The sequence below is a fragment of the Gopherus flavomarginatus genome, chromosome 10 (genome assembly GCF_025201925.1).
Source record: "Gopherus flavomarginatus isolate rGopFla2 chromosome 10, rGopFla2.mat.asm, whole genome shotgun sequence".
Taxonomy (NCBI): Eukaryota; Metazoa; Chordata; order Testudines; family Testudinidae; genus Gopherus; species Gopherus flavomarginatus.
Window position 1 is genome coordinate 25,817,972 of NC_066626.1, and position 24,476 is coordinate 25,842,447.

At 36.7% G+C, this 24,476-nt stretch overlaps 1 protein-coding gene across 5 annotated transcripts in view; it reads left to right on the forward strand.

Moving 5' to 3' along the window:
* PGAP1 (post-GPI attachment to proteins inositol deacylase 1) overlaps positions 1 to 17,947 on the forward strand; it is a 60,986-nt gene extending 43,039 nt beyond the window's left edge. For 3 of the 5 annotated variants that reach the window (XM_050969497.1, XM_050969494.1, XM_050969498.1), the window contains 9 exons: positions 190 to 228; positions 4,963 to 5,056; positions 5,727 to 5,817; positions 6,075 to 6,272; positions 9,789 to 9,924; positions 10,832 to 10,882; positions 14,932 to 15,164; positions 15,621 to 15,725; positions 17,109 to 17,947. In XM_050969497.1, coding sequence (XP_050825454.1) covers positions 190 to 228; positions 4,963 to 5,056; positions 5,727 to 5,817; positions 6,075 to 6,272; positions 9,789 to 9,924; positions 10,832 to 10,882; positions 14,932 to 15,164; positions 15,621 to 15,725; positions 17,109 to 17,247 — 1,086 coding nt within the window. In that variant the 3' untranslated portion in view covers positions 17,248 to 17,947. Of the gene's footprint in view, positions 1 to 189; positions 229 to 4,962; positions 5,057 to 5,726; positions 5,818 to 6,074; positions 6,273 to 9,788; positions 9,925 to 10,831; positions 10,883 to 14,931; positions 15,165 to 15,620; positions 15,726 to 17,108 lie in introns of those variants that run through there. The other 2 variants (XM_050969495.1, XM_050969496.1) reach the window with 2 other exon arrangements.
* The last annotated feature ends 6,529 nt before the right edge of the window (positions 17,948 to 24,476 follow it).

Below are 24,476 nucleotides of genomic sequence, written 5' to 3' on the forward strand. Positions count from 1 at the left end.
TGATATGATGTACATTTCAACTACCGATCTGCTGCTGATACAGAGGAATTTTTTTCTTTCAGACACCAAAAGATAAAATATAATGTTAATTTTCTATTTTTTGTGCTTAGCATTATTCAAAAGTTTCATCACTTGACAGTAATATATGACAAAATATTAAAATTCTTTTTAATATATGTGTTCAATTAGGTAACCATCAAGACCTCATTCTCACAAGTTCTTGGGCAAGTAAGGAAACCCTTTTAATGTTTAATTTTGTTTTGTGTATCACTAGTGTAAGTCTGTGGTTGGCCCTCTTGCTTAATGACAAACATAAATGAAAGCACATGTGACATTCTTAGGTACTGTGTCTCGAGTGAAGTAAGTCTGTCTGGTATCTGAGAAAATTATGTGGACTATAAAAGCAATATTTCAAAAGAGTGATGTATGGAACCCAAAGTTCTGCCAAAAATAGTGTTCGGATATTTTTTTTTCTTTTAAATATGTATATGTTATTTTAAAACTAGCTGTTTTACTATACCCTTCTTGCATTCTCTCAAGATAGAGTGTGCGTGTGACTGTAAGATACCATCCAATGTTAGATTAAAGTATTTTTACTCTGCAAGACAACACATCAGGATAGATGTTGCCCTACATTTTTAAAGAATTATAAAAAGTATTCTTGCTTTCCTTAGATGTGTGTCTATTTTTTTTATTTTATTTGTGTGTGTGTGTGTGTGTGTGTGTGTGTGTGGATGGGTTATAATATATTTTGCACTGATTCTGTCATGGCAAGTTGTACTAAAAACAAACATTTAAAATTTTTAATAACAACAGAATTAGTAATTTGATTAACTGTGACTACAAGGTGTTTCAACAAATTAAATTGAACCAGTTAGTGTGCAATATATAAACTGTTCGTATATCAGTAAGAACAGTGACTTGTTACAATTAAGACTCTTTTAAATATTAACAATGTGTTTTTAGCACTAGCTTGGGTCACTTCCCTTCCTCCATTCCACTTACCACCCAGCTTTATAAACTCAGTAGGCAAAGTTACAACAAATGATAAACATTAAGGGCTTGTCTTTACTGCATTGTCACGTTGAGCTATAAATCAAGTTTTTCTCCCACTCCCTGTCTCCCATCTATGCACAAAAATCTTTAGGACAAGTTAAGTGGACAAGTTAAGGGAATAGCTAGCGTGGATTTGTAAAGAACAAATCATGTCAAACCAATCTGATAGCTTTCTTTGATAGGATAACGAGTCTTGTGGATAAGGGAGAAGCGGTGGATGTGGTATACTTAGACTTTAGTAAGGCATTTGATACTGTCTCGCATGATATCCTTATCAATAAACTAGGCAAATACAATTTAGATGGGGCTACTATAACCGTACTTGGAGAGTGGTTATTAATGGCTCCCAATCCTGCTGGAAAGGTATAACAAGTGGGGTTCCGCAGGGGTCTGTTTTGGGACGGGCTCTGTTCAATATCTTCATCAACGACTTAGATGTTGGCATGGAAAGTAAGCTTATTAAGTTTGCAGACGATACCAAACTGGGAGGGATTGCAACTGCTTTGTAGGGCAGGGTCAAAATTCAAAATGATCTGGACAAAGTGGAGAAACGGTCTGAGGTAAACCGGATGAAGTTCAATAAAGACAAATGCAAAGTGCTCCACTTAAGAAGGAACAATCAGTTTCACACATACAGAATGGGAAGAGACTCCATAGGAAGGAGTATGGCAGAAAGAGATCTAGGGGTCATAGTGGACCACAAGCTAAATATGAGTCAACAGTGTGATACTGTTGCAAAAAAAGCAAACATGATTCTGGGATGCATTAACAGATGTGTTGTAAACAAGACACGAGAAGTCATTCTTCCGCTCTACTCTGCACTGGTTAGGCCTCAACTGAAGTATTGTGTCCAGTTCTGGGCACCGCATTTCAAGAAAGATGTGGAGAAATTGGAGAGGGTCCAGAGAAGAGCAACAAGAATGATTAAAGGTCTTGAGAGCATGACCTATGAAGGAAGGCTGAAAGAATTGGGTTTATTTAGTTTGGAAAAGAGAAGACCAAGAGGGGACATGATAGCAGTTTTCAGGAATCTAAAAGGATGTCATCAGGAGGAGGGAGAAAACTTGTTCACCTTAGCCTCTAATGATAGAACAAGTAGCAATGAGTTTAAACTGCAGCAAGGGAGATTTAGGTTGGACATTAGGAAAAATTTCCTAACTGTCAGGGTAGTTAAACACTGGAATAAATTGCCTGGGGAGGTTGTGGAATTTCCATCTCTGGAGATATTTAAGAGTAGGTTAGATACATATCTATCAGGGATGGTCTAGACAGTATTTGGTCCTGCCATGAGGGCAGGGGACTGAACTCGATGACCTCTCAAGGTCCCTTCCAGTCCTAGAGTCTATGAATCTATGAATCTAAAAGTAGTGTTTTAAACTTGAGCTAGTTAACATGCTAGGGCATGGGAATGGGTGAAGCTTGAGTGGAGTGCAACGGGGATGCAGCAGCTCAAATTAAAACAATTCATCAGCTGCTTATCCAGTCACTCTGTGTACCTCAAGTGTTGTTTTGCAGTATGGTCACTCTCACTCCAACACACTCACTCTAACTAGAGCAGAGGTGAGCAAAGTACGGCTAGCAGGCCGTATCCGGCCCGCGGGACCATCCTGCCCGGACCCTTGAGCTCCTGGCCGAGGAGACTGTCCCCTAGCTCCTCCCCTGCTGTCCCCCATCCCCTTCAGCCTCAGCTCATCATACAGCCAGTGCTCTGGGTGGCGGGGCTGCAAGCTCCTGCTAGGCAGCGCAGCAGCATGGCTGGCTCCGGCAGCATGACACGGCTGCCAGTCCTGCTGTTTCTGAGCAGCATGGTAAGGTGGCAGGGAGCGGGGGTGGGTGGGTTGGGTAAGGGGCAGAAGGTCCCGGGGGGCAATCAGGGGACAGGGAGTGGGGGCGGTTGGATGGGCTGAGTTCTGGGGGGTGCAGATAGTCGTGGGAGTCCGTAGTGGCCTGTCGGGGTGGGGATGTGGATAGGGGTCAGGGCAGTGGGGGGACAGGGAGCAGGGAGGGCTGGATAGAGGGTGGGGTCCTGGGGGAGGCAGTTAGGGGCAGGGGGTTCCGGGAGGGGGCAGTCAGGATAAGGAGCAGGGGTGGTTGGATGGTTCAGGGATTCTGAGGGGGGCAATCGGGGACCAGGAAGTGGGAGGGGGAGGATGGAGTTGGGGGCCAGGCTGTTTGGGGAGGCACAGCCTTCCCTACCCGGCCCTCCATACAGTTTTGAAACCCCGGTGTGGCCCTCAGGCCAAAATGTTTGCCCACCCCTGAACTATTATAGTAACTCAAGCTAATTGTTGCCATGAAATCAAACCCTTTGTATTTACATGAGTGCAAAAGGGTTATGGAAACATAAAAGGAATCTTTTGCCTACTTCAGACCTAACTGTGTCCCCCAAAAAAGTAGGGCACAATCAGAGGACCCAGAAGGATTCTGAACAGGTCTAGACTATATGGTTGCAGGAGAACCAACGAACATCAGGATCTTATCTATGCCAGAGTTCCCACTATTAGACTTCAAATGGTGATAGCAACTGTGGGAGACTTTATAAGGAAGAGTCTAATGCAGATGATGCTAAAATGTAAACTAGCAGCCAAACAGTTCTGAAGCTTCCGGAGGGGTTTGTACTTGAGTCAGGCACAATGCCTCCAGGAGCAGCCGTTGGGACAGTGCACCTGTGCAGGACCCAGTGATGGGCTGTGTCTTAATAGCATAATGGAGCACTGAACAAGAAAAATCTTACACTACAGATCACTGGCACGTGCTAATGATGGACTTGCCATGTAAGCAGAAATTCCTCAGTTCCAAGTGAGGGGTAAGACTCAGTTATGCCCGTCCTCAATCACATATTTAGACTTAAACTTCTGACAAGGGTGCTGCAGTGGGTGTTCTTCACCGTGCCTCCAGGTACTAATTTTGTTACATTTAGGACACGTTGCTTGGTGGTGAACATAACTTATTCTAATGGCAAAAAAAACTCGAATTAGAGTCGTCATCTGTTTCTTCGGTAGTCATTGCCATACAGGAAGGATGCATTTCCATGCTAGAGTCAGTAGAAATAGACAGGCCATCTGAAGCTTCATGGTACCAGAGTACCGGTAACTAGGAATGCTGTTCACAAGCATCTCCAGAATGTATACATCACTCTAAAATATTTCCACCTTTCTAGCCTCCCTGAAGGTGTCTCTGTATTACGGTGTACGTTTAAAAAAATTATCTGTCATTTTAGGATATCAGTTACACAGATTTGGCAAAATAAAACAGCTTTGTGTCATGAAATACTGATTTATTGGATAGTTAACATGGAGTCTTTGAATTATACTCTCCTGTTATCCTAGTTTTTTACTAAATTTTGATGCTGTTAATGAAAAAGGAATAAAATATTCACTAAGCAATCAGACCTGTCCGTTTTGCTCACAGTTATTTCCTCTGTCACTTGTTATAAGTATTTTTATGTTTCCATATCAACTCTAACTAATGTCTAAAACTGTAATTTGAAAAGCTCCTTGGCTACATACTTCCTGGCACTGCAGACAAATGATTATCTCAAACTGATTTCTAAGTTTTGTTGTTAAATATATTTGATTTTATCAGTGATACATAATTCAGATGCAACAGTATTCTTTCCATGCTTTATCCTGACTGGAAAATACTTTATCAGAACGGCATGTGATTTGGTATTTTATTTCTAAAACCAAACACAATCAGGTGGCCATCCAGGAGTATGGTTCGTGGATATTTATCAAGTATAACTTTTATTGCTAATGGGAGTTATTGAAGCATACACATCAAGGGGAAAGCAGAACCTGAACCTCATGAAAACAATTTCATTATTGTTCCATGAGGTAACTCATGTTAATCTTTTAATCCTTTTTGGCATGCTCAAGTTAACTGTATAACATTCTTGTTTTCTAGGTAATAAGGTTTCATGGTGTTTCCCTTCCTGTATATGTTATTTCTAATATGCTTCTTGCATATGGAGGACAATTAAGCACCTTAATTTCAACAGGTAACATTGTGTAAAAAGATTTGTTAGCCATACTTTTTTTTTTTGTGTGTATAGTAATCATATCTTCATACATTGTGAATTTAGAAACCACCATATTAATATTCTCCTCATATGGACACATCACTGTAGTTTTTCTTGTGGTTTATGATCATATATTAATCCCTCAGAATTAAGAGTTTTCTTCTTTTAAGAGTTGGGCCATGATATCAAACAAACAAAGAAAAAGGAGCACAGTGTTTTTCCCCATTAGTGTCCTCCTCTAGTGACATTTTGCCCTTGTCAGAAATTTAAGAACAAAAATAGTTATGGGGTAGAATTTACTTTGAAAGACTTAAAAATAAACTGAAATGTGTTCAGGAAACTGGTAATCTCTTCACTAAAAGCATCTTTATTCAAGCTCAGGTGATGTTAGTATCGCTCACATACTTTTTTTTTATCATGTCTATCTAGCTAAAACTGTTGTCCTATGACCTCTGTTTCTGAGCAATCAACTGATTAATAAGGATTTTGAACAAGAGCTTTGCTATTGTACAGTAATAGTCTTAGTATGTTATCATTCTTATTTTCACTTTTGAAGCTTTGTGTTTAATTTCACTTTCTGTTTTTGTGCTTTTGTTTTGAACTTTGTGGCAAGGTCTGAATTGTGTCTTTATAATATTTTTTTTTCTAGGCCACTGTTCGGATTTTGTTTCTGCACTGACTAGAGCAGCCAAACCCTACAAAGTGGACCCTTTTGTGAATGTTGTTAAATTTCTGTTGGGGTAGGTTATTTCTCTTATTTGTTTTAATTTTGTGTAGCAGTTTCCAATGTGTAGAAGCTTTATTTATACGTTTTTTAAAAACAAAGTAGTAGTAGTTTATTTTCTTTGTGATCCTTTGATTCAGAGGCATATTTTGCCGTGTGATGTTGATCTGATTAAAAGGCTGTAGTGTCAGGAATAATATATATATATAGAGAGAGAGAGAGTTGAAACAGTGACCACAAAAGACAACTAATATTTCTTTCATATTTTGGCAGGTTTAACTGGTTTAAAGATATATGGAATGTATTGTTTTTGCCAGAGTTGGATGCTGTTTTACTGAATAAGCAGGATATGTGGTTCCCCCTTGTGTCCCTGATTCTATTTCTTTTTGGGACAGGAATTGCCTACTGGGGTGGCATACTCTTCTCTTCATCTCTAAGGCTCTTGTCTTCATTGTGGTTATCTTTGACAAGGTAAAGCAGCATAATACTTATCTTCCTACAGATGACTGCAATGATCATAAGTAAATCAGAGAAACGTAGCAGTTGTAAGATTGGGAATACTTGGGTGAATGAGATCCTACAATACAGTTACAATAAACTCCTTTTTATTGATCATCAGGATTTGCCACCACCAAATACAAAAGCAATATAAGGGGCCAGATTGTGGCCTGTACTACACCCCCAGGTAATGGGACATTAAGGGGCCCCCTTTCTTGTGCTGGTTTCCTATATTGTCATTTTGGTTTGGGAAATCTGGGAGGACGACAGTGACAGAGTTACCATCTCCTTCCCAGACTGCTCCAGGGGCAGCACAATAACATGCACCCTTGCCCAGGGCAAGCCATAAACTCATAATCTGTTATTAGTGTCTGATACCCTAAATTACAGAACTCTGAGGACTCTGTACAATAAGAATTGTACAGCGACACATTTCAGTGTACAGAAAACATGTATTTTACAGGTGTATCTGAAAACACTTTAATGTTCAATTTTTATTTGTATGTACAGACTATTAAAATATAAGAAGCCTAACAAGACTTTTTTGAAAGAATGGATCTCTACATTAGCCAAATTGGGTTATATATTTAATCATATTTTAATAATTTCTATGTGAAAACAGCCAAACTAATTTAGTGTTTTAGCTCCAGAAACTCAATCTCTCTACTCTCCGAGCAAAGAGCTGATCCACCAGATGAACCTTTTCTACACATTTGCACTTTTGACATTCCATCAAGTAGGTGTCAATAATGCATATAGTGCGCACACAACCTGTCACATTTCAGCTGAGATACTCTTTATCACTGCTGAAAGCTAATAGAATTTAGCTGAAGTGATAAAGCTGTAACTTTTCAGTTTGAGGATATTTTTATTAAAATCCTGCTATGGATAGATTTCTCTTATAGGTGCCCAATTCTTGTTCTGTGTTGACTGAGCAACGTGACTGCATGCTAACTCTGAGAACACTCAGGGTAGGGTAAAGAAATTTAATACTCATGCTCCACAGTTTGCATTGGCTGCCAGTAGATCAACAGATTTCATTCAGAGTTTTGTTGATTTTTTTTTTTTTTTTTTTTTTTTTAAAGACTGGAGTAGTCTAGTCCTGAAATTTGTGATTGATTGTATCTTTCCATGAATTCCTAGAAGGCAATTGAGAGTTGCTGTCTATACTTAAGTGATGTGCTAAGGCCAGGAGCAGTGGATTTGTGTGTCGGGGCCCTTCTGTAGAATTCTTTCTTAAATACTGTCGGCCAGGGTCCCTGTGTAGCTGTCTTCACTATTTGGACCTAAACCTTTTCATTTGGAGCAGTCCATATTTTACAGACTGCTTTCCTGTTTAGATTATAATTTTTGCCCACATTGAGTTGAATGGGTGGTTTTTACATCACTAGTACCAATGTTATTTTAATGAATGCTTTGAAAGAAGTATGATGTCTTGGATGCCTCTAATGGGTGCATTGTGGCACAAAGTAAAAATGATAAATGTCCCCTTAGTCAGAGTGCTGCTACTTGGAGAAAAGGGTAGAAGTCCTGTCATCTTAATCCTCCAACACAGCCATCCAATCCATGATCTCTAGTTGTCTTAGCTTCTCTTGTTGTTTGAAATTCCTGTCCATTTGGGCATCCTTCCCCCACACCCCCAATAGACTTCAGATGCTGTTCGGGTTCCTCTGTCTCTTCCAGAATACAAACCTGTTTTCGCATTGTGAATACTTTATCTATCCTCCTGATCTGAATCCGTACTGCACATCTTCCATATCAGACTACCTTGGTTCAACTGGAAAAGTTTCTCAGTTGATGTTTCTTCCATTCAGTCATGTCCTTGTCTCATCTTTAAGTATTACATAATAGAATGTCTCTTTATTTTATTTTATTTTTTTAAGAACTAACCTGTTTGCTGTCTTTCTGGTCATTGCGAACATTTAAGTTGTTGAATTCTTGCCTTGTTTCATCCATTCTGTGCCTCAATTCCACTCAGACCAAACATTTTTCTTATTAGGAAATAACATCATGAATTCTAACTTCAGCTGGTATCTTAAAGTTCAAGATGGACTATTGATATCTAATATCTTCTTTTGATCCTCAAAAAATCATTGAGCTTCTTCAGCAACATCCAGTTTTACCAGTAAGCACAATGTGTTCAGTTTCACGGCTTAGTCAGCCCAGATAGCTTTTGTTTCTATTTTCAGTTTTTGTTCTAAGATTACTATTTTGAAATATTTTTAACATCAGAATGCCCACTGTATTTCCACAAAGAACATACTTTTCATTAGGATTTTCATTTTTCCACTCACTCATTTTGTTGCTGAAATACCTCCTTTTAGCTGGTTTTTGTCATCTCAAAAACTAATTCTTGACTTTTGGTAATGTCAACTGAATATCCAAAGAATTGGGATATCTGCTCCTGTCTTTCTGAGACTTTGAGCAAGAAATAGTATCTATTTGAGGAAAAATGTGTGTCACAATGTGAATTTTTTTTAGCACTCTGTTATGGCTTCTGTACTGTCATATAACATTACATTTCATTAACACTGCTAATAAAAAGCACCATTGTGTATTGATCTACTACTACAATAATAAGAAGCAGATAGAATCAGAAATGTATTGGACTGGAAAGGACCTCGAGAGGTCATCTAGTCCAGCCCATGCACTAGATCATCCTTGACAGGTGTTTGTCAACCTGTTTGTTAAAACTCCAATGACAGGATTCCAGAACCTCCCTTGAAATCTATTTCCGTGCATTTTCACAATTACATCTTCGTGTTAGTTCGTATTCAGTTCATGATCCACTATAACTGCCAGATCCTTTTCTGCAGGACTAAAGCTTGGCCAGTTATTGGCTTCTTCTTAGGTAAACATGAAGATTTAATGATTGATGCAAAACCTAGGCCAGTGTTTAAAAATATTTGATTTTCATGCACACAGGAAGTCCGATTATGAACTATTTATTACATATAGTCTCAGACACTTAAGAGGCCATGAGTTTATTAACTCAAATACCTGACATTCTTGAAGAAATGGAAGTATGAGGTAACAAACTGACAGCTGAAGAGTATTTCAGGCACCATAATTTGCATGTGATTTGATTGGTTAACAATATTCTAAACTTGCTTATGGGCCTCTGAGAAGGTAAGCAGTAACTAGTTCAGGGTTTCTCAGACTGGGGGTTGGGACCCCTCAGGGGGTCACAAGGCTCTTACATGGGGGTCATGAGCTGTCAGCCCCCACCCCAAACCCTGCTTTGCCTCCAGCATTTATAATGGTGTTAAATATATAAAAAGTGTTTTTAATATATAAGGGGGGGGGGTCACATTCAGAGGCTTGCTGTGAAAGGGGTCACCAGTACAAAAGTTTGAAAATCACTGAGCTAGTTCCCAACTTATTACATAATTGATTTAAGTTTATTCTTGAACCAGAAACTATTTTCCTTCTATGTAATTGTGGATTTTTGTCTCAGAACTCTAACAGATAGTAGTTTTGTCATTGTAGACCCTCTGGACTTCCTAAAGACAGCAAGTTGATGACACCAAGGAGAGCATTTGTGGCCATTCTTCTGGTTTTTGTTAGCTGTACCACTTGTGGGGCATTTGCTATATTAATTATCTATCTACACTACATGTTCAAGGTATTAAAACAATAAATAAATGAGTCAATATCTGAATTAAACTTCAGGTATTTTAATAGTAGATGAATACCAAAGGGAAAATATAGAACAGTTTATCCTTTTCAGGATAATATACTTATTTGCAGAAACCTTTAAAATCCATACTTATCTGGTGTGCTTCATAATCCAATGATACTTTTAAAATCTTTTACTCCTCTGAGCATGTCCTCCTGAAGGAACTACAAACTTAATCTGTGTGTGTCTATTGTAAAGTGATATTATGCACAGGTATCTAGTGGGGTGAGTCTACTTTTCAAACCCAGGTTTATAAAACCAAGGGCCTGATCTTGCCCCTTTATGGAAATTTTAGTAATGGGAAGAGACCTTGATAGGAGGAAAATTCTGCAAAGATTCCATCACTGAATTTTCCCAAAATTTTTCTGGGGTAGGGAAAGAGGGGACGTGTGCGTGCACACTGTCAAATGAGTAGCAGTTTGGTCTCCAAACTACCGGTATTCTCTGTGATCCACAGGAGGGCTAGGGCCATCTGCATGTTACCTCCATGCTGACAGCCCTTCAACATACGCACATCTTTTTGACTGCAGCAGATTCTCTGAAAATAGGCATCTCTTGTGTGTTTTGTTGAGGGATTCTGAGGAAGGCGAAATGGAATGAAAGGAAATGTCAAACTCGGTGGAAAAAACAGAGAAGCTAATACACCCTCCATTCTGAGAACAGGAAAAGGTGTCATAGGACATTTCTGGGGAAGTCCTTTTCATTACAGCTTCAGTTAAGCTGTGCTCCCAAGGAGCAAAAATGTCAGGACAGAAGACTCTAGAGCCAGCACAGTGGTTTTTTTTTATTTAGGCACTGCAGCTGTTGTATATAGAACCTATGTAAAAAAATAAACATGTCTGTCTTCTCACAGGTTATTAAACTACATTCGAATGTAAGAATAGAGCAAAATGTTCTTAATATGGTAAGTCTATTTAATACTACAGATGATAGAGAACAATCAGCACCCCATATGGGGTTATGTGTTTATCATGTCTCAACAATGTCTGGTGGTAAGCAACGTTGACAGCTGTGATTTACCCAGACTTGGTAACTTAAAAAGGAAATAAGTTTAGTCGGTGGTTTGGTGACTAGAAGGGTCTAAAACTAGCACTAGAGGTAATGGCTTCTTTGGTTCATTGGAGTAGAAGAGGAAAAAGCAGACTCCTGAGTAGCCTGTGTCAGCACTGATGTCTATTTTATTCTCTCATTCTGAGAGAATCACTGAGGTGATAACCTGAGATTTGATGCTATTGGTAAGAAATCTTTAATCTTAGGATAGGAAGTAACAGTAATTATTTGTCTAGCTAATTATTTTGGCATTTTCCTGAGTGTAATTTTCCTTTTGTGTTCCCTGTATATAATCGAGAGAAAATGTTCTTTCTTGTGTCTAATTGTATAGGCTGGTAATAACCTGTGCTCTGCCTGTAAATACTTAGCTCAGGAATTAACCATGGTAGGATACAAGAGGAGAGGTAGTAGGACTTAATTAGTAAGGACTTGTGCGGAGGGGAGCGGGGAGATATTGACTAAAATTCTGTTGGCCAGGAAGCTGTTAAGAATGAATGAAAAAGTCAATATTAGACTAGCTTCATGCATGGGAACATTTAGAATATTTTCTGCTTCTGTCATGGTATAATTCCCTACTCTGAACCTTAGTGTCCAAAAGATGGGGTACCAGCATGAATTCCTCTAAGCTCAATTACCAGCTTAGTACTTGTAGCACTGCCACCAACCAGGAATTCCAGTGCCTGGTACACTCTGGTCCCCCCAAAACCTTGCTCGGGGACCCCCAAGACCCAGACCCTCTTAACACAAGGAAAGTAAACCCTTTCCCTCACCATTGCCTCTCCCAGACTTCCCCTCCCTGGGTTACCCTGGAAGATTACTGTGATTCAGATTCCTTGAATCTTAAAACAGAGAGGAAAATCCACCTTCCCCCCTCCTTCTCTCTCCCCCTCCCAGACTCTCCTTGAGAGAGAAAGTAATCCTAACACAGAGAGAAAATAACCTTTCTCTCCCCCTTCCCTCCTTTCTCCCCACCAATTCCCTGGTGGCTCCAGACCCAGTCCCCTGAGGTTCACCAGAATAAAAAAAAACAATCAGGTTCTTAAACAAGAAAAGCTTTTAATTAAAGAAAAAACAGTAAAAATTATCTTTGTAAATTTAAAATGGAATAAGTACAGGGTCTTTCAGCTATAGACACTGGGAATACCCTCCCAGCCTAAGTATACAAGTACAAATTAAAATCCTTCCAGCCAAATACACATTTGCAAATAAAGAAAACAAACATAAACCTAACTCACCTTATCTACCTAATACTCACTATTCTGGACATGTAAGAGACTGTATCAAAGAGATTGTAGAGAAACCTGGTTGCACATCTGGTCCTTCTGATCCCCCAGAGTGAACAACAACCAAACACTAACAGCACACACACAAACTTCCCTCCCTCAAGATTTGAAAGTATCCTGACCCCTGATTGGTCCTCTGGTCAGGTGACAGCCAGGCTCACAGAACTTGTTAACCCTTTACAGTCAAAAGAGACATGAAGTACTCCTGTTCTTTTGACCCTTAACTATCTGTTTGTGACAGCTTCTTTCTCCCATTACTTAACAATAGCATCTAGGGGTATGTATATTAATATATGTGCTCAGAATAGCTACCCATCACTTTCCAAGTTTAGAATTATATGCCAGGGAAATGAAATAAAATACATCTTTAATTCACTAACCTCAAAGTTGTAACTTTTTCTTGCTTTTTTCTAATCTTTTTCTCCTGTCTTATTTCTTTCCTTCTATCTCTAATTCATTCTATCCATCTCCGTAACATTGCCATTTGTCTTCTCTTTTCTTTTATTAGTCTTTTTGAAAATCAGCATCCCCTTTCTTTATCTTTCATCTTTCACTCCTGCTGCCTGTCTCCAGCCCTGCTCATGGTATCTTCCTCCTTTCTCTCTGCATTCTCATCTCTGATCTTCACGTAGATTCTTTACTGTCCCCTGTATTCTGTTCTTGTTTTTTTTCATGTCCTTCCTCCAGAAGCTCCCTGAGGTACCTCCACTCCCCATCCTTGTTCTCATTCCGTCTTGGAGTCCTGAAGCCATTGCTCTAAAAGGAGAGACTGGTTGAATTAGAAGCTTTAAAAGATGAATATTTCTTTTAAAAATGGCTTTTTTTCGGGAAATCCAAGATGATGGTCCTTTAACCTTGGCTAGATCTGAGTATATTGCAAATCTGTTTATCTTCCTAGATCAGATATGGCACATTGCTATTATGTTAATAGGGTTCTTTATGTTAATTTTAGGGCTGTTGATTAGTTGAGGTTAACTCACGTGATTAACTAAAAAAAATGAATCATGATTAATTGCCGTTTTAATCGCACTGTTAAACAATAGAATACCAAGTGACATTTATTAAAAAAAATTTTATTTTTTTTCTACATTTTCAAATACTGATTTCAATTACAGCACAGAACAAAGTATACAGTGTTCACTTTATATTATTATTTTTATTACTAATATTCACACTCAAAAAATGATAGAAGAAATAGTATTTTTCAGTTGACTTCATACAAGTACTATATTGCACTCTCTTTGTCATGAAAGTGCAACTTACAAATGTAGATTTTTTTTTTTTTTTTGTTACATAGCTGCACTCAAACAAAACAATGTAAAACTGTAGGGCCTACAAATCCACTCAGTCCTACTTCTTCAGCCCATTGCGAATACAAACAAGTTTGTTTACATTTATGGGACATAATGCTGTCTACTTCTTATTTACAATGTCACCTGAAAGTGAGAACAGGCGTTTTCACTTTTGTAGCTGGCATTTCAAGGTATTTACGTGCCAGATCTGCTCAACTTTTATATACTCCTTCATGCTTTGCCCACCATTCCAGAGGACATTCTTCCATGCTGATGACGCTCGTTTAAAAAAAAATGCATTAATTAAATTTTGTGACTGAACTCCTTGGGGGACAATTGTGTGTCTCCTGCTCTGTTTTACCCACATTCTGCCATATATTTCATGTTATAGCAGTCTCAGATGATTACCCAGCACGTTTGTTTTTAAGAACACTTTCACTGCAGATCTGACAAAATGCAAAAAAGGTACCAGTGTGAGATTTCTGAAGATAGCTATAGCACTTGACCCAAGGTTTAAAAATCTGAAGTGCTTTCCAAAATCTGAGAGGGACTAGGTGTGGAGCATGCTTTCAGAAGTCTTAAAAGAGCAATACTCCAATGCGGAAACTACAGAACCTAAACCACTAAAAAGAAAATCAACCTTCTGCAGGTGGCATCTGACTCAGATGATGAAAATGAACATGCATCGGTCCGCGCTGCTTTGGATCGGTATTGAACAGAACCTGTCATCAGTATGGATGCCTGTCTTCTGGAATACTGGTTGAAGCATGAAGGGACATATGAATCTTTAGAGCATTTGGCACATATATATCTTGTGACGCCAGCTACAACAGTGCCATGTGAATGCCTGTTCTCACTTTCAGGTGATGTGACCAAGAAGCAGGCAGCATTATCTCCTGCAAATGTAAACAAACTTGTTTGTCCGAGTGATTGGCTGAACAAGAAGTAGGACTGAGTGGACTTGTAGCGTCTAAAGTTTTACATTGTTTAAATTTTGAATGCAGGTTTTTAACATAATTCTACATTTGTAAATTCAACTTTCATGATAAAGAGATTGCACTACAGTACTTGCAATCGGGGAACTGAAAAATACTATTTCTTTTGGTTTTTTCAAGCACAAATATTTGTAATAAAAATAAATATAAAGTGAGCACTGTACACTTTGTATTCTGTGTTGTAATTGAAATCAATATTTTGAATATGTAGAAAACATCAAAAATACTATTAGCAGTGCCATTAATTGCAATTTTTTTTAAATGCTTGATAGCCCTAGTTAATTTTATTAGTCTTATCTACTCTACCAATATTTTCATTTATTTTCTTTACAGGATCCAAAGCACTCAAAAGAAACTTCAGATAATTCCAGTAAAGAGACAGTAAAGAACTGTGATTCAGCAGAGACCATTACAAAAGCAGCAGCAGCAGCAGCATCACCCACCACCAATACAGCTATTGACAATGTTGTAAACAGTCTTAAGATACATATTACAATCATCAATTTACTCACATGGATTGTGCTACTCAGTTTACCATCTTTAATTTATTGGTTTAAAAATCTCAGGTAACCTTTAAACTGCCAAGAAAAAAAAACAGCATTATAGTTTGCTTAGTACTTATCTTCAAAATAGTTGATGATTCAAAATTACAAAGCTTTCTCTGACTATTACTATTACTTTATAGTAGCACCCAAAGGCTTTAATCGAATGATTTAAATAACAGGTATCTGTACACATCAGTTTTGTGTAATTGTTTATGGTTAGCTATTATGTAAATCAAATTATATGATAAAGAGACTTATTTCATAAGGGATTTATAGGCAGGGCCAAATCTTAGCTCCCTGTGACTTACACTGAGAGTGCTTCCACCCTAATTTCTTTCATTCATATGAGATTAGCTATTCACATGTTGCCAGGCTGTCCTTTTGATTGTTTAACTTCTGTGTGGTTTATAGTGGTTCAAAAAAAAAAAAAAAGGGTGGAATAATATGCTGTCTTTGCACAATTTGCTTATTTTGTAGGTACAATATTAGACTTGATCCTGATCCATGTAGAACTATGGCTATTATTCTTGTATCCACTTTGGGAATTCTCATGAATTCAAGTACTACTAAAGTAAAATCAAGGTATGCTAGCTAATCCTCTATTATTAATTATTTCCAGTCCTCTTGCAGACCATATAACTGTCGTCTTGTTTAATTCTTACTCTTGAGTCCTTTTCCACTTCTGTGGTTAAACTTGATTTGTGATACACACATTTTTAACTGTAACCTCTCATTAACATTCATGACATCTGTTTTATAAAACCTGGAAATGGAGATCCAGGTATCTGAGTGGATATCTTTTCAAACTACATTTAAAAATTGACACAGATCAGCTGTAGTTTAGTCAAATGCAATAGATCATTTGTATTCCCGAACCAGGACATGAATGTAATATTGATTTGACACCTAAACAATCTGTCAGATCAAGAACTTATTTTTTTAGCTTTCCATTCAGACCTTATTGAATCCTTCAGAGCTTTATTCTTAGCAGGTCATTGTGAGTCTAAGGCCTTATATACATGGGAAAGTAATATCTGTGTAAGGTAAAGATGTGAATTTAAGCTCCCACATTGTTGCACTGTGTTAATTCCCTGAATGGACACTTATTCTGGGATAAGAATGTCTTTTTCTGGTTTACTTCATGTTGCTTTGGAAGATGTTCAAGTTAAACTTAAAAAAAATCAGCTCTTATTCCAAAATGAGTGTCTCCACATGAGGGAGTTGCATCATATAATTAGGACAGGATAACTGGAAAGATTTTCCATAGAGGCAAGCTTTTAATAAAAAAAAAATTTCATGAAAAACTTACTGCACATGAATCATCTACTTTACTTTGTTGCGCAAAATAGCGCAGTGTGAATAGTCACTTTAACAACAGAGTGAAGCCCTCCATGAATGGTTTCAGTTGACAATGCTAGTAGATGAAGTCTGTTATTTATCCAGAGTACAGGTACAGTGCAGAGAGCCACAGCACAAAGTTTTCCAAATTACCCATTTCCCATTAAAATCAATACATTCTTCTTAAAAGCAAGTGCAACAGTGAGTGTGTTTGCACCAAAATACCTCTGTCCTTTCCAGGCCCATTAGAACTTTTGGCCTCTATGCAAAAGCTATCAATTACTATTGTACTGTAAAACATCAAGCATGGTTTTTTCTTTAGGTGTAAAACAATTATAGAGCATTTATTTTTAAATACTATTTTTCCTAATATTAAAAACATGCACATTAAGGTGGCTTTAAAATTGTTTTTTAAAAGATTATTTTTACCCTTCATGATGATGATCTTGCTTTTAGATGAATAGCCTTAATGGGAAACAGGTAACTTCTTTAAATGAAAATCCCAAAACCTTAAAATCAATACATCTTTCTTAAAATAAAGTTCAACAGTGTGTTTGCACAACTTTGACTCCTGCTATCTGGCTTGCAGTTACAAAAAAGGTAAACTGTTTTTCTCTCTTCTCACAGTAAACTGTCGAAAATTGCCGCACAACTTCCTCTCCCTTTGTCTGTAGCTGTGGTGGCCTTTGGACCAATGCATTTATACAGAGTACCATACTTCGTAATCTGTTCTCTTCTTCTACATGTGTTATGTTGTATTCTGTAAATCTTTCGTTTCCCAGATGAAATCTGAAAAGCAGTGTGGCCCAGAAATGGATGCTGGAAAAAAATGTCAAGTTGAACAAAGAAATGTCCAGATCAGTGTAACTGCTAATTAACATCATTTGGAGAAGATGACAGAATTGTGAACACTTCTTGTGAAGTTTGGGGTGTTTGGGAAATCTCAGAAACCTGCTCATGGTGTTAGTCTACTAATTTGAAAAATTGATGGAAGAATTGCAATATTTCTCTGGACACAAAAATCTCTCTTATTAGCATAACACTTCAGTGTTCTAGATTTCAGTAGGCAGACCATTCTGTATCCACACTGCAGACATTTTGATATTTCTGTTGACACTTGGTTTTCTGTTGAAACATGGTTACCTTCCTGTGTGTAGTATTGAACCTACATCTTGTTCTTGAGTTTTAAAATCTGATGGTTAAAATTCACAAATGATTGAAAGTGCACTGTCTCACAAAAACTAAATAGCCAAGAATACTTTTAATCATTTTATGCCACACTAGCAAGCTGTCACAATTTTCTTTTTTTCTTGTATCTATACAAACTAGAATGTATTGTATCTACTGATCTGTTCATTTCTAACAAGTCAAACATTTTTATCAGTGCCTGTGGCACATTTGTGTGATTATTGAAAGTGTTGGTGGCTTATAAACTTTATCTTTTGTAAGAGTGATTGATATATATATATATATATATATATATATATATATATATATATATATATATACATATATACATACACACACATATATATACACTCTTATGTTGCTTTCTATTCAGGAAGGATATCATAGATTCATACACAATTTCTGTAATGTTGTTTTAAAACATTGACAAATTCTTAGAAAAACCTGTGCCAGAATTTCAGTAATAGTGGGAAATACTGATTATACGAATCAACTCTGTAAAATAGCATCTTGCCTCGATCCTGCAGTGACTGGCATTATTGAAATACCTAGGACAGATATCTGTAATGTATGGGAAATCTCTTACTTGGCATTGTATAAGTGTTTTAAAACAAAACAAACAAAAATTGTGTCCATCAAGATAAAATGATCTATAATCCTTGTAAATCTGATTGGTTGATTCTAAACAGAGATGGACTGTCTACTCATTTCTATGTATCTTATCTATCTCTATATTTCTGAGGCACCTATCACCTTAATGTCAAAGCACTGATCCTATCTGAGAGCTCTTTTTTTCTGATCTTCTTCTCTTCTTATGAATAGTTTGAGGAAATCCAGTACCTACAGTCAAGTTACAGCATATGCTCCATGCAGCAGTAGATCCTAAACCCATTTGTTCTATTGTATTGCATCATTCTTGCCTGAAGTGCCTCAGTTAATTCTGGCTTGTTTTTAAGAGCCATTTAGTTGAGCTGGCTGGGAAGACTCTGTAAGTTTATACAGTGACTTTCCAAACTGAAAGTGTGAGGTGACATGACAAACTGCAGCACCTTACTTTTGTCAGCTCATAAACAAGCCAGCACTCCAAGCTATCAGTGAACCCTTAAGACTGCTTTAAGTATAAGATAACAGTAGCTAACTGTGTCACCATTACCGTTATCAGGATTGTATATGCTGGTTTTCTAATCTTAACATTTATATAATGCTAGGCTATTCATAGTTTTTTGTAAATGAGAAAAGGTCTTTGAACAAACTACACTCTGAAATTTGATTTCTACCTAAATGTATGCTACAGTGAAACAAACACTCATAGTATGCTGTGTGTGTATTTACAGCCAAATTCTGCAGTTCTTTATCCTAAAATCTCATATTCAAATATAGAGTAGAGTAATAATATGTCTAGTTTAGGATGATTGTGTAACCCAAGAGAGTAGCAGAGCCATGTAGAGTCTTCTGTAAGCCATTACAATCAAGAGAAAGCTATTTATCCTAGGTTGGTCTTCCTTGCTGCATATTGTACTGTGCTTCTAGCATTGGGCTTGATTTTTGCTACCCTGACCACTGAGTAATACCCTGTTCTGCAAATAGACCCATTTACACTATTGCAGTGGTTAGATATCCTCACTGTTAAATATTTACTTCCTGTTTGAACTTTGCTCATTTAACTTTTTTATGTCCTGGTTTGCTAAATAAGACCTCCTCCCCCCACTTACTATCAGAGGGTTGTGTGTAAATTCTTGCAGACTAAGATTAAATTGCTTCTTAACATTCTTTTGAATATAATAAATTAAATTGAACTCATTTACTCTATCTTATTAGAAAATGAGATTTCCAGACCACAAATCATTCCTGTTGCTGTTCTTCAAATCTCCTCTAGTTTTTTAACACCCTTTTAAAATTATGGACACCAGAATTAGCTACAGTATTTCAGCAGTGGTCTCACCAGTGCCTTATACAAAAGGCAAGTCACCTCCTTCCCTGTTCATAAAACACTTCTGTAAATGAGGAGAATAAAACCTGTCTTTAGGCTTATTTCTGTTGATTATGGCCTTCTGTGGGTACATATGAAATTTTTATTTTATAAATGGACATCTACATAGCATATATTAAGACATTATGAAAACTAGAATAAAATTAGTATCTGCTCTGTAGCTTCCAATTCATCATGTGACCATAATGTGTGATGATGGAAAGGAGAACTCATACCACTTCTGTTGTTAGCTTGGTCTTTTCAATCCAATGTACCTCAAAATTGAATTAATATTGACCACAAGGCGTGGTATCATATTTATTCAAAACAAAACTGGACTTCTGTAAGTTAGGTGTCAGCATCATCCTAAATAGTGTGTGTGTGGGGGGGGGGGGTTAAAAATAATTGTGTTAACATTTCATTTAGAATTATTTTTAATATTCAGCACAGTTCAATTTTTATTATTTATGGAGCTGATTCAAATAGCAAGCTATTACACATTGCAAAATGAATGGTATAGTAATACAGGACTGAGAAATAAACTAAAAAAATTCTGTTTATAACACAAAGTAGGAGAAATTGGGAGCACTATGTGATTAAATATAATAGAGCATCTGCATGGAACAGAACAAAATGTAAGTTAACCCAGCCGGGCTACAGACGAACTGTCATATTAAAAGTTGCTATTGAACAAAAATCATAGTCTTGATAACAACATGAATCAGATTTATATATTTTATTTAAGGGTTTAAAAAGTTACTGCTTTTATCAGTACCATACATGATATGTCTATTTTTTCTGTTCCATTGCCAATAATAAACTCTCAAATGCCAAGTGACATTTAATTTATTATATTTAATAGCTTTTGATATATCTGCTTTCTAAATTTTGACAGAAGAGTATAAATACAGTTCTAGTGTCTGTGAACAGATCTAAACATTCATGAAGAACCTATCTGATGATCAGATGTCTTTCAGTAAAATGATGAGAGATTACTTGCATATTTGGACCTCTGTCTTGCTTGTGGTGAGAGAAAAGAGAGTGGACATTTTATAGACATAAAATCCTACAGCTTAATAGAACTGTGATGTCCTCTTTTGAGTGTGTATTTATATAATAATGCTGCTGCTGTTTATAAATGGTTAAACTACTAGAGAACTGTTAATGACAGAACAGCCTAAAATCTTGAGATTCATTTTATATTTCATGTTAAATGCTAGACATTTGTTCAGTTTTAGTGTTAGACTTTTTACATCCCATTTCTGGAAAATAAGTGAGCTAGTTTATATAACGTTTAGCACTGTGTTGTAAACTGTTTCAAAAACTTCATTACCTTAGCAAAACATGCACATTTGCCACAAAAGCTATATGTAACTGTTATATACCTCTTGATATTTGTGCAAATGATCTACATTTAACAGACAAATCCATACTGGACTAAATAAAACCAGGTTTTAAAAAAAATTAAGTAGAAAAACTTGAAACTTTAAGCTAGCATTCAAAATGAATAAGTATTTAAAATCTTTCTTGAAAACCTTTTAGAATGATAGTACTTTGATATATTTTCTTAATAATGAAAGAATGGAATCAAAGTTCTTATTTTAAAGAGTTCTGTGTGTTTTAAAGCTTAAACTGGATAAAATGTATCAATTTGTACCTTGGAAAATGCTTATTACAGTATTTCTGTGTTTCTCATAATTTTTAAATTACTTTAGAAAACATTCGGCAGCCTTTCTTTAGTCAGGCAAATCTGCCTACGCCCCCAATTCTGCAAGGTACTTAAGCATGTGCCTACCAGAATTAAGGCCTAAGTAAGAATTGTGATATTTGGCCCTTTATTTGGATTCAGACTTAGGGCTTGATCCTGCAAACCCTTACATAGGTAGTCCTGACTCATGAGTAATCCTACTTTACACTCTGATCTTTCTAGCATATTTGCATGGGCACAAGGCCTGACTGTGTGGAGCTTCTTGCAGCACCAGTACCATAGTCTATAAGGGCTTATGTCAGTAAAGGCTTGCAATATCATTCCCTAACCCTAAGGCATATTTGTGCAAACACTGTCAAGCGGTGTGTTCACAGTAATAAATGCTATAACTAGCATTTTAAGTTATGCAGGATTGGTCCATTAGAAATCAGTGTATTGAAGCTTTGTGGGTTCATGAAAATACCAACAAGAATTTCTTTCCATTTTCTGAAACAAGTGAGAAAATGTTTGTATTTATTGTAAATCTGAAAAAATGTATGAAGCATTTTGATTTAGTTTTTAATTTCTTTTGTGGTGTTTGACTATTAACAATTTTATTATGGTGGAAATTAAAACTTTAATATTCAATTATGTAACTGCAGTTTGAGAACAATATTGGAGATACTTCAGTAACGGACAACTATAACATTACAGCACTCTACAAAGAATAAAAATGACACACACAATTACCTGCCCCTGGAAATTTCCACTACATGCATCTGATGAAGTGGGTATTCATCCACGAAAGCTCATGCTCCAAAACTTCTGTTAGTCTATCAGGTGCCACAGGATTCTTTGCTGCTTTTACAGATTCAGACTAACACGGCTACCCCTCTGATACTTGACACACAATTAGAGTGCCAAACCAAAATGAAAATGACATAATAGTTTCTCACTGTGATTTAAAGCATTTAGTTTTATGGGGCAAAACATTGTGCTTTAAACAATTAAATGAATATACTGCAGTTCTCGCCTGTAAACATCTGTAGCCTCTGATTACATTGTGAAAGTCCATATGAAGTTGGCCAAATAATTTTTTGTAAGTATGGATCATAACTGCAACTTGATTGAGTACCAGGAGAGAGGGGGATGTTAGTTTCTTACTCACTCTGTGTTAGCTCTGGCATTCTTGGAGGCCTCCACTATTTTTAAATACAACTAAATTTTCTTCACATTGGTTGCTTTCAATCCAAACCTTAAAATCAGGAAATTAAGAATTGTTGTTTACATTAATTCCTGAACTACTTCTATTGTGACCACACGTGCGCGCGCACACACAAAACAAGGTGTATAAGCTTCAGGTGTGTGTCTTGGCTTTTGTTACTTTTTGTGTCACAATCCTAATCTTCTATAGAAATTAATTGTAATTATAGTAAGATTTTATTTTTTCCTCTAGAAATTTCACCTAAAACTGTAAAGACCACAGAAAGTATTGTATTTAACAATGAACAGTTAATATATCGGCCTGTTTAAAAGCAAAAGTGTATAATGCTGTAGTGGCCACATAAGCATTGTATAGTGAATTATATTTCTGAAGAAAAATTATTTTACATATAACCTGCAAAGGACTTTACAAAATAGACATGCCATATTTTGGTTCTTTCTGATACAGTAATGCCTTTCAGATCCTTTTATTGTTAATTTTGGTATTTTATTTTATTTTAAGAATATGAGGACAGTCAACGGTGGCTTTTCTGGCTCTTGCTATAGGACTTAATTGATATCAGAAGATTGTTAACCCTCACTTTTTAATTGAAGGGGCAGGGATGTTGAATCTAGAACAAAGATGCCCTTTCTTCAAAATGTTTAGTAGTCATTGGATTTCAAAACTTTTATTTTTATTTATTCCTGTTTAAAGGGTGTGAGTAAAAATCTTCTCCTATCAGTCACTCAGCTTTCACTCTCTTGACTCTTCAGCTGTTGTCATTTCCTAGTTCCAATCATTGTTCCTTTCCAGGCTAGCCAAAGCCTGAATTTCTAATATGAAAAACCTTAAAAAACAAATACCACCACATACCACCTACCAATGTTGCGAGCACCTTTATATGTCATAATCAAAAAAATTGAACAAGCCCAATAATTTGTTTCTTTTGCAGATCATCTTTTAGATTCTCCTCCAAATGCCATGATGGAGTCTTGCCTCTGCAAAATATCAGCTCATGCTGCTTTAAAGTAAATTACGAGAGCTCTTAAAAATGTTGGAAGCCACAAACAATTTTGGAATTTTTATTATTTCCAAACAGCCTAATTGACTTTTGTAATTTTTTTCTGACAGTTTGAGATCTCGTATGGTCAGTTGAAATGTGGTGTGAATGGTTTTTGGTGGAGTTAACTCCAGCAGTGACAGGTTTATAGAGACTGTTGACAGGGTCTTAACTAAAGTTGTGTGAATGTTGAGGTTTTAATCCGTTATCATTCTTTATAAAAACGATTGTAATTGAGTTCTCAAATACATTTTATGCAATATATGATAAATATACTTAGAGCCTGATCCTGTGAGGTGCTGAACACTCCTTGAAAGATGTTGAGTACCTTACTGAAATCAGAAAGGTGAGAGCTCCCGGCATCACAATATTCTGCTCTTGAAGACCAGTCCTTTTTCTGTTGACATCAGTGAGAATTAGATTTGAACAGGAACTCGCTTGGGACCTTCATATACTGTGTGACGTGTCTAATCTCTGCAGTACGTACTCCAAATTTAATTTGTACTTGTCTTTTCCACACAAATATGCATGACTATTCGAGTACTTTGTCCAGAATTATATATACTGTATTAAATACACATCTTATTTTTGTGTATAATTTTTGTATGGTACACTAACACTTGCATTGTTAGTGGTTGTAATTCACAAACAGTGTCACTTATTAGTCATACTGTGTGCAGAGTGTTGTGAATGTTGTTACCTGTATTTTTACCTACGCTGTTGGGCATAGTGGTGAATATTTGCCTTTGGTCTTTGCTCAGGTATTGATGTGCTTTTCTTTCTAAATTGTAATACTTGGTATTCTAAGTATTCGAAAGGGAAAATAAAAAGAAAATAAAAATAGTGAACAAAAGAAGTGTGTGTATTAATAGCATTACTTGGGGAAT